Source organism: Mesoplodon densirostris, chromosome 3, assembly GCF_025265405.1.
Source record: "Mesoplodon densirostris isolate mMesDen1 chromosome 3, mMesDen1 primary haplotype, whole genome shotgun sequence".
NCBI classification, from domain to species: Eukaryota; Metazoa; Chordata; class Mammalia; order Artiodactyla; family Ziphiidae; genus Mesoplodon; species Mesoplodon densirostris.
The window spans coordinates 53,250,555-53,265,707 of record NC_082663.1 but is presented as its reverse complement, the minus strand read 5'-3'; the positions used below and the strand labels follow the sequence as shown (position 1 = coordinate 53,265,707).

Sequence of the window (15,153 nt, the reverse complement as noted above, 5' to 3'; positions counted from 1 at the left end):
GAGTGAGGTTTATGTTTTCTAAGTGAAAACATTCACATATGACACCAGGGCACAAACCAGCTATACTTAAAAGTGGCATTTTATGAGAAAATTCAAGATGATTTATATATAATATTACCACTATTAATTTGAAAATAGTAGCATAAATAACCCTAGGCTCAGTATCATAAGAATTGTATATTGATTAACTAGAACCCTAGATTAAATAAAAATTACTCAGAACTTCTTTTTGTTAAAAGGAGACAATTACAAAATATAAGAAAATAACTCATATCTAATATTTTTAAGAAAAGCATTGGTACCAGAAGACTATACAAAAATGTTTATATCAGCATAATTTGCAATTTCCAGAAATTAGAAATAACTTAAATGTTTATTAATAGAAGAATGGATAAATAACTGTGGCATAGTCTTAAATGGAATATCAAAGAACAATATAAATGAGCAGCTTACAGTTACACACATCAACATGGATGTGTCTCACATTCATAATATTGAGCAAAAGAATAAAGTCACAAAAGAAAACCTACAGTATGACTCCTTTTATATAGAATCCAAGAGCAGGCAGATGAATAATTGGGAGATAAATAATTACTGAGAAAACCAAAGAAATTATTATTTTAAAAATCAGAATATTTGTTAATTCTTGGGGAAACAAAGAGGAGTATGATTGGGGTTGAAAACTGGGAAATTTTCTAAGGAAAATAAACAAAGAAAAGCACTCCTAGGGTTATATATACATCTCTCAGATTCATGTCCTCTATCTTCCATACCTGTATCTGTGATATTTCATAATGGTAATTGATGGTACAGAGGCATGAACATATCCAGAATTATTATCTTCCAGGAGTTAATTAATAATTGTGGTCTAGAGATTTAACTTACTTGAAAGTAGCAGGAAAGTGGCAGACAAGTTTTAGTAACATTATGCAAAAAAAAATACTTTCGTAGCTTCACCCTCAGTTAAGAATTAAAGTATGAAAACTATCTCACCCCCCAAATACTTTAATCAAGGTTTTACTGTATGTAATGTTTAAGGTTACTAGAAGGAAAATATGTAGTACATTTTCTACCCAAAATGTACAAACAGTTTAAATCAACCTTGCACGTATCCCACACTTGCTATCCTGGAGCCAATACTAGTAGGTAAGACGCTTGACTTGCAAGCACTGATATTTTGTACAAATATAGCCAAACCCATTTTAAAAGGTCTTTGTTGATGCCATATTCCTAAATACATGTTCATTATTTAAAGATCTATATAATTTTTCACTTATTGTATTTCATACGGTGTTTTGTTCTTCTGCAAAAATATACTGGAAGAGAGAACGAGATGTCTAGATATTTAACTAGACCACATTAATACAAAGCAATAGTTACTTCCAAAGAATTGAAACACAAATCACTTTTGGGATAGACTTTCTCAGAAGAATTTTCCCACAGGTGACCACAGTGCATGCCATTACTTCGTCGTCTGGAGGCTCCTGCAATGGTCATCTGATTTGGTATTTTTTACAGAACGTGAACTGTGATTTGAAGACCATTAATACCTGGGAACAAGAACTTTAAATGAAGCAATTATTCTTGCTTTCTCCTGGGTTAAGCCAATTCTCAGTTTGCTATCAGGAAAGAATTTTTTCCTCAGGTTATTTTTTCCTCAGGATCCTCAGGTTATCCCAATCTTAAACTCTTTTTGAGGGTCCACATACTTCTTCCTCTAAGTTTTTAGGTTAATTTTCTGTAGTAATAAAAGTAATTATGTACAATAATTTTTAATGGATTTTGAGTTGGTGCCACTTAGGTGAATATATCTTATACTTTCTTTGTTATGCTACTGGCAAATATTTTTATCTGTAGGATCCTGTACTTAAGTACTTCAGTGCTTAAAATTTTCCCATTGATTTATATAGAACTTAGCTTGATATTTTATTTTTATTACATATTTAGCTCCTTTCAGATAGACTTTTATAGTTTTGTTGTAGATAGAGATGAAACTAATATTTTAGGAGGAAAATTAGGAAATTAAACTACTAATACAATTATCTCATAAATTCTTCTTCCATTATACTTTTTCACATTGACCACTTTATCACTAACCTTAATAAAAATTTTGAATTTACTAGTAGAATTACATTTGCCTAAAATTTGCATACCCATATATTTTACATAATGAAATAAAAAGAACTTACTATTTTTAAAATTCACTTAGAAATAGTTTTTCTTGCTGAGATACATGACAATTTCTAAAAGTACAAAAAACAAAATAAAAAGCATTCTGTCATGAAATCTGGATAGTTGGGTGAAAAAAAGTTGTTCTCAAAAAAAAAAAAAAGTTGTTCTCTATTAGTTAGACACCTAGAGCAGTGACAAATGAAATGATTATAATAGCCAATAATAACATCCATCTATTCAGTACCACATTTAATATTCCATTTAAATATTTTTATTGTTTAAAAAATTAATCAAGAGGGGCATAAATGAAAGAAAAAGGGCATAAAGAAGATAATTTTCTATCCTTTGGGTCTTTGAATCTATCACCTTATGCATAGTATGGTTCAGTTTTTTAAAGGTATTTATTTGCTACTGTGCAAATATACATTTTTATTTAACAAATTTGCTTTCACATTTTAAGAATATGATAAAATTTTAAGTGAATATGAAACATTATTATGCATGGTTCTTTCTTACTTACCTATAAATGAAAATTTGTACTGTCCTAAATAATAGTTGAGGAACTTCTACTTGTGAAATTATTTTCCTTTGGCAAAGTGGATGGAAAAGATTTGGGAAAAAAAACACAAGTGCTGGCACAATTGACAGGAATGTTGGAAAAAATTTTTAAATGTTGGCACAGGAATTCTTTAAAAATTCTAACTTACTCACATGTGAAATGAAAGTAAAAAAGCATCTGTCCTATTTTATGCACACTGACTAAATAAAAATGAACAATTATATTTAGCAAAGTATAAAGCTGTTTAAACTAAGATATTCTCTCTGGCTTTTGGCGATCTTTATGTTATTTGTTCCACTGAATTAAAATATTATGTTTGAGTGCAAGCATACTTTGAAAAGCAGAAATTATAGAGAGAGGAGAACATTCTCTTTACCAACTCTGATGATCCTAGATGAAATATGAAATTTTTGAGAGACTAAACACTTCTAATATACTTGAGAGGACAACTTTGGATCTTGGCCTCATCTGTCATTCAGCCCATTTGTTATTGAAATATTTCAAGAAGCTTTGGACATGTCTTACCACAGCATCTCTTATTCTGCCCAAGGTGGAAGTATATAGATTAGGTCTTTAAGGATCACAACCACAATTTTTTTTCCACATTTTATGTTTTTGATTCTACTACCAGATGTGGTTATATTTCCACTGAAAACAAACAAGAAGCTTAGAGCAGTATGAAATTGTTTTGATTCCTTCAGAAATTAGTTTAAATCGGTGTTTGAAGGCCAACATGACATTTTTAGATTGTTTTGTGAGGTGCTTATATTGTGTCTTGGTGCTGGAAAAAACTATTGGAGCTCTTATTCAAGTTTTAGTAAAGATATTCTATTTTTCCATATGAGTATTTATTTGTAGAATATATTGTTTTTCATGCATCAATTATTAAAACAAAGAGCTCAACACATGGTTTCATAACTGTGATTGAAATAGTCCACAGTGTACCTAATTTCCTTTGATCCTTTATGTTGAACAGTTCAGGCCGTGGTACTTGCCTTGATAATGAGCCTCCCAAGCGTGACTTTCTTTATCCAGCTGTGGCCCCAGGTCAGGTGTATGATGCTGATGAACAGTGCCGTTTCCAGTATGGAGCAACATCCCGCCAATGTAAATATGGGGTAAGAAGTCTTAATCCTTATGTTTAGTCATTTATATGTGTTTTTCATGACACAATTGTTAAGATGGAATTTTAATGAATGTAGTTTACCTCTGGTATTAACACAAATATGGCCTTTAACACTGCTCTTTTTCTGATATAATTTGTAAGATATCTATTTCTAAATGTTTCAGTAATCCTTAATTAGACAAGTTTCAAATGTCTTGTGAGGGTTCTGGGCAAAATTTTAAAATTTTCTAACATACTCCTTTTTTAAGTTCTGAGTTTATAATACCAACTTTTGTTTGTCTTTGAAATATTATGATTTTGAAACCTCCCTGACTCCCCACCTTTTCTGGTACTCTAATAATTGGGTTAAGGGCATTTTTACTTTGGCTAGGAGCCTTTATTTTAACTTATACTTTTAGTATTGAGTCATTTCAAGTTGCTTTATCCACTGCCCACATTCTAACATGATAACTGAGTGCGGACAAGATGACATTAACCCAAATAGAGAAACAAGGAAAATTGCTATGGAAAAAAATGGAGGTATAACGATTGACCCTTCTTGTCTGCCTAAAAAAGTCTCAGTGTCTATCTCAAAAAATGTAGAAAAAAATTATTTTTTAAGTTTCATAGAGAAAGATTTCAGTGTCTAATAGAGGAAGATGTTCATAGTAAATACACAATAAAAGCATGTTGAGTGAAAGAATAGGATTTTTAAATGAAGAGTTTGTCAAAAAATTCAAAAAATATTTTAAAAGCAAGTTTAAGGCTTAGTTCCAACTTTTACGCAAATAGTGTATTTAAAATCCCTTTTTAAAAATAATAACAATAAAAGGAATTAAGTTTTAAGGTAGTTAAGACTAAACAATATATGCGTTGTACTGTACAAATTATTCTTCTTGGGTACAGTACAAAAGAAAGTGATTTTTAAAAATATCCCTTGAGTGACAAGTATATTATTATTCCTGGTAGGCTTTGGCAGCACATTTTGTGCACTAGATTCAAAGATTGTGTGCAACTATCTAAAGATCTAGAGCCTTGAGTAAAACTTTGGCATTTCTTGTATCTCTGTGAAGAGTCTGTACTTGTTTCTTGTTTCTGTATGGTTTTAGTTTCTTTTTTCCCTTGGGTTGCTTTTTCCCTCAGAAAAAGTCAGTCAGACTTTAATCATCACAGTCTTTGTATATACTTGCAGCTTAGTAGGTTGAATATCATGATCAAATGTGATTACAGATTTTCTGTTAGATTATTCTCATCTATGGTCTCCCATTTCTTTGTTAGCAAGTGAAAATGTTAATCTACGTTTAGTGCTATATATTACTAACAAAGTTTCTTGGGTTGTAACAGATTCTTTACAGCCACTTACACCTCTTAAGCTTGTGCCTGAAAAATTGGGTTTACACAGTTGACAGCACACACACACACACACACACCCAAAACACACGTGTTTTATCTGGATTATCCCTAAGATTTTAAATGATTCTAAATGCTACTTTAGAAAATAATAGTGGCTTTGAAGGTGAGAATCCAGACAGGTAAACAAGTCATGCTTCAGATGGAAGCTGGAGGGGAAAACAAACCAGCCCTGATTTAGATGGCTATCTGAGTGTAGTATCCTGAGATGAATGCTAAACACAAGCACTGGAGGTTTAGAAAAGCACTGTAGCCTTTTAGTGAGGAGATACATTTGATGTTGAAGCATCATGAAATGATCCCTCTTTCAACTAGCAGGTCTCTAATGATGTCAGGGAAGATTTTAAACAATGGTCTGCAGAACGACCCAGAACTGCAGCAGTGGTCAGCTTTCCATCTCCGTCATGTGGTCATTGTGGGGATTATCAATGACTACATCTGTAGTTATGAACAATCTTGCCTGAATTCTTTGTGAGTAGGTTCATTAATATACATTAGGCAATTTACCAGTGGAACAGAATAGAGACCCAAAAATGAACCTATGCATATACAATCAACTGATTTTCAATCAGGGTGCCAAGAATACACAATGGAAAAAGGATAGTCACTTCAATAAATGGCTTTGGAAAAACTGGACAACCACATTCAGAAGAATAAAACTAGATGCTTATCTTACAACAGATGCAAAAATTAACTCAAAGTGGATTAAAGACAAATGTAAAACCTGAAACTATAAAACTACTAGAAGAAAATATAGGGGAAAATCTTCTTGATTTTGGTATTGGCAGTGATTTCTTGATATGAAAAGTACAGGCAACAAAAGTAGATATAGACAAGTGGTACTACATCAAAATAAAACGCTCTGCACAGCAAAGGCAGTCAACAAAATGAAGAAGCAGTTTATGGAATTTGGAGAAATTATTTGCGAACCATATACCTGCTAACAGGTTAATGTCCAAAATGTATAAGGAACTCCTACAGTTTTAGCAAAAAAGCAAGTAATCCAATTTAAAAATGGGCAAAGGAACTGAATAGACATTTCTCAAAAAAAGATATACAAATGACAAACAGGTATATGAAAAGTTGCTAAACATCACTAATCATCAGGAAAATGCAAATCAAAACTGCAATGAGATATCACCTTACACCTGTTAGGATGGTTATTATAAAAAAAGATAGGGGCCTCCCTGGTGGCGCAGTGGTTAAGAGTCCGCCTGCCGATGCAGGGGATACGGGTTCGTGCCCCGGTCTGGGAGGATCCCATATGCCGCGGAGCGGCTGGGCCCGTGAGCCATGGCCGCTGGGCCTGCGCATCCGGAGCCTGTGCTCCGCAACGGGAGAGGCCACAACAGTGAGAGGCCCGCATACCGCAAAAAGAAAAAAAAGAAAAAAGAAAAAAAAAAAAAAAAAAAAAAAAAGATAACTGGTGTTCACAAGAATGTGGAGAAAAGAGAATTCTTATACACTGTTGGTGGGAATGTAAATTTGTGCAGCCACTGTGGAAAACAATATGGAGCTTTCTCAAAAAATTAAAATTAGAACTACCATATTATCTAGGCTTCCTACTCCTGGGTGTATATCCAGAGGAATTGAAGGCAGGATCTTTGAGTGTGTATTCTCATATTTATTGCAACATTATTCACAATAGCTAAGACATGGTAGCAACCTAAATGTTCATTGACCACCAACAGATTTTACTCAGCAACAACTTTTTACAGCGAACACCAGCTAACTTGTTCTTGAAACCTTTAGAAAGTTAAAGAGTATGACGAGCATGCAAAGTGCTTTTCATTTACCTGGCACATGGCAGATATTCTACGCATGTTTCCCTTCCCTCTGTGAATATCTATGTCATCCATGATACCATCCTATATAGCTGTTATGCTAATAGTGCTTTAGGAGAATCTGAGCCATCTGTACTTCGGGGACCATGTTAAGATACTCTAAGGGTCACATTTTGACTCATTCTCTTCCTTCACTCTCAGCTCACATGCAGTTTCTCTTCAGACAGATTTTCTGTCTGATCCATCTATATGCAAAGGCTTCTCCCATTTACTTACATTTATGCTCCCAGTTAAAGCATAAAGGAAATTATGCTTTTTATTTCCTTCATAGCACTTATTACAATCCATAATCATTTTGCTTATTTGATTGCTTGTTAATTAGTTAAATGTGATCTTCTAGGTAAGGCCTTTCCTAACAACCTTATCTAAAATTGTGCATGCATGCATGCACACACGTACACAAACACACTCACTTCTTGTCATTTTTCCTTGTTTTATTTTAATCCTTACCATTTGTTACTTTCTAACATACTATGTATTTTACTTGTTCATCTTGCTTACTGCCTGCCTGTTTATTCATGGCTATTTATAAAGTGAGTAGCACAATGCCTGCTTCATAATAGGAGCTCAGAAAATATTTGGTGAATAAATGAGTGAGAAGAATTATCTGGTAAAGAAAGAGAGGAGTAAATTCATACAGCCACTATGGAGAACAATATGGAGCTTCCTCAAAAAACTAAAAATAGAACTACCATATGACCCAGCAATCCCACTACTGGGCATATACTCTGAGAAAACCATAATTCAAAAAGAGACATGTACACAATGTTCATTGCAGCACTATTTACAATAGCCAGGACATGGAAGCAACCTAAGTGTCCACTGACAGATGAATGGATAAAGAAGATGTGGCACATATATATACAATGGAATATTCCTCAGCCGTGAAAAGAAACGAAATTGAGTTATTTGTAGTGAGGTGGATGGACCTAGAGTCTGTCATACAGAGTGAAGTAAGTCAGAAAGAGAAAAACAAATACTGTATGCTAACACATATAAATGGAATAAAAAAAAAAAAGGTTCTGATGAACCTAGGGGTAGGACAGGACTAAAGACACAGACGTAGAGAATGGACTTGAGGACAGAGTGAGGGGGAAGGGTAAGCTGGGACGAAGTGAGAGAGTAGCACTGACATATATACACTACCAAATGTCAAATAGATAGTGGGAAGCAGCCGCATAGCACAGGGAGATCAGCTCCGTGACCACCTAGTGGGGTGGGATAGGGAGTGGGGGAGGGAGACGCAAGAGGGAGGTGATATGGGGATATATGTATACATACAGCTGATTCACTTTGTTATACAGCAGAAACTAACACAACATTGTAAAGCAATTATACTCCAATAAAGATGTTAAAAAAAAGAGAGAGAGAGAGAGAGGAGAGAGGACCTTTGTGAAGACTATGAGGCTGTGTATTTGAAGAGCTGAGAGAAGGCCAGTGAGGCCGAAGCTCTCAAAGCAAGCATCATATACATGAGGCAAGAAAAGAGTAGGATCCAAATCAGACTTATAGGCCATGCTAAGAATTCTAGGTTTTTGGGCTTCCCTGGTGGCGCAGTGGTTGAGAGTGCGCCTGCCGATCCAGGGGACATGGGTTCGTGCCCCGGTCTGGGAGGATCCCACATGCCATGGAACGGCGAGGCCCGTGAGCCGTGGCCGCTGAGCCTGCGCGTCCGGAGCCTGTGCTCCGCAATGGGAGAGGCCGCAACAGTGAGAGGCCCGCATACCGCAAAAGAAAAACAAACAAACAAACAAAAAAGAATTCTAGGTTTTTAAGAGCAATGGAAAACTACTGAAAGATTTTTAATGAATGAAACCAAGAGAACTTATTGATGTGCAGAGAATCACGGAATTTCAAAGACACATTATCTTGGGAAACAAATATGATTTTGTAATCTGGGAAAACCATATTGGAAAATTGATGACTTTTGTAAAGTGATCTATGTCCTCTTCCCTTCCCTTTTCTCTTCCCCTCCAAAAACACCCTACACAGAGTACTAAAGCAACTCTGCCACTGATAATACTCCCTTATAGCAATGCCCTTGTTTTTCTAGGGAATTGCAGATTTACTCTTATTTTATGAGAGGGTGCTGCTCCATAATTTTATGAAATGAATGGAGGTGTTTATGTTCAGAAGTATGTGGGCTCCATAATTTTGACTTTAATATTTCAGAATCCCAGTGTATTGTGGTGGAAACAGAACATACAAAAAGAAAATATGACATTACTTTGGAAGCTTTAAGACTTCTCATTCATTTTGAATCTTTCCAGGGGAAATATGTTTGTGGCAAGTGCTCTGTTTTACTTACAGATCATTAAACTTTTTAATGTTTCTCTTCTACATACCTCAATTAAGTGATTAATGATAGAATAATCTGTAAATGGCTAAGTGTACTATATTTGTTCCATACTTTAAGTTATGAGAGATTTTTAGGATCTAATATTAGACATGGAAGATCAAGGGAATATATATGTTTATATATAAAATTGGATTTATTAATTTATAGTAAGAAATGTAGCCTCTCTGTTTATATTCAGTCAACTGTACTGAAATCTGAACAATTTTATTACCTAAGGAAGTCTACCTAGTAGACAAATTTATTATCAAAAGTTGTCTGGTAAGCATAGAATTAAAATACAGGATAGTATAAATTATTTTTATTTAACATGTTAATTAATATCTTTAATAATCATGCCATCAAGCTGTGTCTGCCTGAAGTATAGCTCTTTGGAGTAAGGGTAACCTGCTAAAGATAAGATATTTGAGTTCTCTAATCAGGGTATTATCCCTGTGGAGTATACTTAACACAGACCTCTTTTGTCTCTTAGACTCAGTTTTTAATATTTTCATGGTTACTCCCTTTTGTTTATTATTTTATCACTATCAACTAGCTAAGATTCAAGTAATTTTTGCTTTCTCATTGAGAATCATTCCAATAAAAATACTTTATTAGTCTTTTTAGGGTACTGTTAGCTAGCTACCGAATTTTATTTTATTTTATTTTATTTATGTTTTTTGTGTGGTATGCGGGGCTCTCACTGTTGTGGCCTCTCCCGTTGCGGAGCACAGGCTCCAGACGCGCAGGCTCAGCGGCCATGGCTGATGGGCCCAGCCGCTCCGCGGCATGTGGGATCTTCCCAGACCGGGGCACGAACCCGTGTCCCCTGCATCGGCAGGCGGACTCTCAACCACTGCGTCACCAGGGAAGCCCCCGAATTTTATTTTTAAGAGATGCAGATAACTTGGGAGAGGATGATAGTGAAATACTTAGAGGTACATATAAGGGAAGTTTAAAGAAATTGAGTTTGAATAGCCTGTGAAAAAGAAAGCTAAATGTTGGCTTCAAAATCACTTTCAGGCTTTGGAACATTTATTATAGTTTGATTCCTGGTAACAAATTGTTCTCCTTCCCCACCAAGAGCATAAAAAAACACAGTTGCCTTAATTTTTACAGCTGGAGGTTGTAGATTAGGTAGTAGGAAGAATTTCAAGTTATTAAATATTGAAATTTTGTACTGAGGGAGATTGTAGAATCACTTTCCTTGAGGATTTTAAGGTGGTATAAATATTCTACAATATGGTTTGATATGGGCTTAGGGAATAAAAGGTATGGAATTGTTTTAACACCTCAATATTCTTTTGGAGTCCAAACATATATCAGGCATATACTTGACAAGAAGTTGACGTAATTTTTATTTTTCCTTGAATTTCAAGCCAAAATCATAGGTTCATAATCATTTGTATTCTTAGAGATCAGTAGTTTTTACTCTGGGTTTGCTTCTTAAAAGTACTTTTTTAAAATAAGTTAATAATTTTTAACCCTTTTAAATTGATAATTGTTTAATCTACATTTCTAGATTCGTTTTTTGTTTATATATGTATATATGTGTGTGTGTATTTAATGTATATATAAAATACATATATGACAAAAAACATATATAGATATAATCTTTTTTTTTTTTTTTTTTTTGCTTTTTTAAGGATCTCTTGCACTTAAATTACCCACATAACAGGATTAACCTATTTAAAACTGAAGTAAGGGTGCATGATTCTTTCTTCAAATGCCTACTAAATAAATACCTGGATCCAGGCCACAGGGTCACCATATGTTGGTTTTCAGTTTTCCTTTGTGTGATACAATGATAAGTAACCTTTCTAATCACTGATGCTCCTTCTTGACTTCTTCAGTGCTCTGCTCTCCCCCTGGGCCATCATGATCCTTTATTCCAAACAGCTGTGGAGAGATATTACCGATAGGATAATGAGGACAAAGAGAACATTTCATATCCGGAAGCAAGGACCCAAGATGGCCTAGGCTTTAGGGTTTCCCAAGGGCAGAAAATTTGTGTGTATATCTTTTTTTTTTTTTTTTTTTTTTTTTTTTTTTGCGGTACGCAGGCCTCTCACTGTTGTGGCCTCTCCCGTTGTGGAGCACAGGCTCCGGACGCGCAGGCTCAGCGGCCATGGCTCACAGGCCCAGCCGCTCCACGGCATGTGGGATCTTCCCGGACCGGGGCACGAACCCGTGTCTCCTGCATTGGCAGGCGGACTCTCAACCACTGCGCCACCAGGGAAGCCCTGTGTGTATATCTTTATTGATCTTTACAGTTGTTTAAAAAATTAAAAAACAAAAACCATCTTGCAATAAAAATGCCATTTTCTCTTCATATACTGTTTTACTTTCTTAATGATACAATAGTTGTGAAATGGTTTTGCGCTTTTATGATATCCCTTTCCCTCTTATGTAAACTGCAAATTTTAATTTTCCCAGGTAAATCAAAGGGCTTTTCTTCCCATTTTTAGCATCATTTAATAGCTATAGTTACTTGAAAAGAATGGAAACATTAGAAAAGATAATCCTAACTTCTTTTATTGTACTGAAAGGGTCTTTGACTGTAAAATAATCAACTATTCTATTCTGATCAAAGGAGCCCGAATTCAGTTCTTTACAAAGTTATTTTCTGAATATCAGGTAAATTATTCTTCATTAGGTAATTACTTTAAAGCCCTCTCTCTATATTTTTAATTATGATTTATACTTGCTAATATTTTCATTGTTATTAATGTTTGCAAACTGTGTCATTCATTTGAAAAATCAAATAGAATAGAAATCTGGGAGTTGATATTAAAATTTTAAATAAGTAGGAATGTTTTAAATGTCTTGTCTTTTGGAAGACCATGGAACGCTTTTGAGGAGTATGTTAACAGTATCCTTAAGTGGTGATGTTACATTTAGAAGTTCCAATAATAATAATGTACAAGTTGGTGCCTAAGCTCATATATTGAATGGGTATATTATGAATTAGTACATAATAGTCTTAATTTGAGATATCATCCTTTAAAATACGGGTAAAGGGTAAGAGGCTATTACGAACATTTAGTGAGTTTTTGTATTATATTAAAATACAAGTAAACCTTTACTAATCAGCCTTAATTGGCCGATGACTTTATTCAATTTTGATACATTTAAAAGAAACTGAAAATTAGCTTAATTATGGAGATATTTTGGGCATTGATATCAGATAGCTGATTCAAATCCAGATTTAGTTAGGATTGAAGCAAATTGCTAAGTCTTTCTGAACCTGTTTCTCATGCTTTCTAAGATAAGAAGATTGTCATGATGATTAAATGAGATACAAAGATGCCTAGCACAGTAGTTAACAGTATACCCTGAAAAAATGTTAGTTTCTTTCTTTTTTTCCTGCCTACAACATTGCTGCTAAGAGGTTATTTAGTGTATGCTGGAGTATCTCCAGTGATGGGAAATTTCAGTTTTATTTTATGATTGTTCAGGTCTGACTTTTGGAAGATTTTCTGTACATTGAACTGAAATCTGCATAGCCCCCAGCTTTTCTAAACCTTTTTTGCCCTTTTATTGAGAAATAATTGACATAGATCACTGTATAAGTTTATGGTGTACAGCATGATGGTTTGATCAACCATGGTCTAGGATCTAGCAGTTTAGAGAAAGAAGGGTATTTCTGAAAGTATGAAATTGTTCTCAGATTCTTTCAGGAAGTGTACCTCTTGCTTTCTCAGTAAGAAATAAAATTTTCTTGTTTTTTGTCTTCCAAGAGAATATTTTTTATCTTGGGATTCTTAATTGGGGTATCAAAATCTTTCTTAACCAAGTTAATATTCTAGATGAGAGATCTATTTGAAAACTCTTCAGAGTCTTCTCCAAGACTAGCTTAACATCTTGAGAGTGTTTCCCATCCTTAGATTTCTAGTCCCGTACTTTAAACAACAATCTGAGAGAAGTTAATGCCCTAGCAGAATTCAAATCCCCGAGAGCCCACTAACATAATAAAATCTTTTAAAAGCAAGAATCAAACTTTCAAAATGTGTCATTCCCTAAAGGATAAGAGGGCTTTATCAGAGGACTGTATTGTGAATCTTGAGATTAAAGTTTTGGAAAGAGTATCTTGAGCACTTGCCATTTTGGGTAGAGATTTTCAAGGCATTTTTGGAAAATAGAGTTTCTATAACTTGACTAAATAGTATGTTTTCCTAATGGGTTCTATGAATACTGTCCTCTTCAGTGATAGAATTTTCATTGCATAGTTCTGTCCAAAGAAACTTTAGGCTTCTTTTACTTCTGTCTAAAGTAATCATAAAGTAACAAGAGGATGGTCCAGGATTATGGATAATTTTGTTAGCAATTTCCTAATACATTGTCGTAGCAATGCGTCTCTGTTTTTCTGAACATATTTCTCTTTGAATATGAATATTTTTGATACATGGGATAATACTTTAAGAGCTTAAAATGGTAATCCTACTGCTTTTAAAATAAACTAAGAGAATATATTTAGGAACATATAGTAAGAAACCATCTCCTATAGAAAAGGAAGAATAAAGTAGTATAAATAACATTCTCTTTAAACAGAAACTGAAGCATTGAAAGAAAGTAGAATTTGTAATATCTTGGATTGTAAGAACAGGAAAGTTTTATCTTTATATTATGATCCACAGCACGTGTTTTTCTTTTCTGATGTTTTAACTTTCTTCTAGCTCAGTAATTCTCCACATGGAATTTAAAGTAGATGAATAAATTAGATATAATATATAAATTTTGAAAAGTATTTTAAAAGTCTAATATAAATTTTATGTCTCTTTCTCTGCCTGGTGGAGTGGAACACCCTAAAGAGGGGCCCAAAAAGATTCTTTCTTTTTGCTATACTCTGTGAAGCATCTCCATTTGTAGTAATGGTTAACCAGTGAATTCAGTGTTACCGCTGTATTTCTGAATTGTGTTTATGTGACATAAATTATTTTAAAAAATTTTTAATTAAGATATAATTGACAAATAACATAATGTTAGTTTCAGTTGTACAACATAATGATTCAATATTTGTATATATTTCAAAATGGTCACAACAATAAATCTAGTTAATATCTATCATGATACACAGTTACAGACTTTTTTCTTGTGATATGTGGTATAAGTTCTTACAATTATGTTTTGAGAATAAAAGAGCTGTTGGGGAATAATAACAATAGAATTGAATGTTATATATAAATGTGTCTTTACTTTCAAGATTAATATATTTTGGGCTCCCCTGGTGGTGCAGTGGTTGAGAGTCTGCCTGCCAATGCAGGGGACACGGGTTCGTGCTCCAGTCTGGGAAGATCCCACATGCCGTGGATCGGCTGGGCCCGTGAGCCATGGCCGCTGAGCCTGTGCATCCAGAGCCTGTGCTCTGCAATGGGAGAGGCCACAGCAGTGAGAGGCCCGCGTACCACACACACACACACACACACCCACAAAAAAAAAAGATTAATATATTTTTATTGCAAATATATATTTTTTACTTAATGGTTCCAGTTTAAATTAAAAACCTTTAATATCAGTAATGATGCTAGTCTATGATCATATATAACAATAAACTGAAAATTTTGAGTATTTTCTTCAAAGCAATCTGTTTTGGCTGTTCAAAGACTTTACTTTGGGATATGTTGGACAGCTTATTTTAAAATCTGGTAGATTAATATAAGTGTGAACAAAATGAGGTATTTTATATTGCCAACATTACAATAAGTGTAATTCTCCCATGCTGAGGTAG

The 15,153-nt window shown here is 34.2% G+C and overlaps 1 protein-coding gene across 10 annotated transcripts in view; it reads left to right on the top strand.

Annotated features, from left to right (window-relative positions):
- ADAMTS6 (ADAM metallopeptidase with thrombospondin type 1 motif 6) overlaps positions 1–15,153 on the top strand; it is a 292,238-nt gene that overhangs the window by 175,372 nt on the left and 101,713 nt on the right. For all 10 annotated transcript variants that reach the window (XR_009531448.1, XM_060092943.1, XM_060092946.1 and 7 more), the window contains one exon: positions 3,708–3,849. Coding sequence is in view for 9 of the 10 variants with exons in the window: in XM_060092943.1 (XP_059948926.1) it covers positions 3,708–3,849 (142 nt within the window). In the remaining variant the exon portion in view is untranslated. The remainder of the gene's footprint in view (positions 1–3,707; positions 3,850–15,153) is intronic.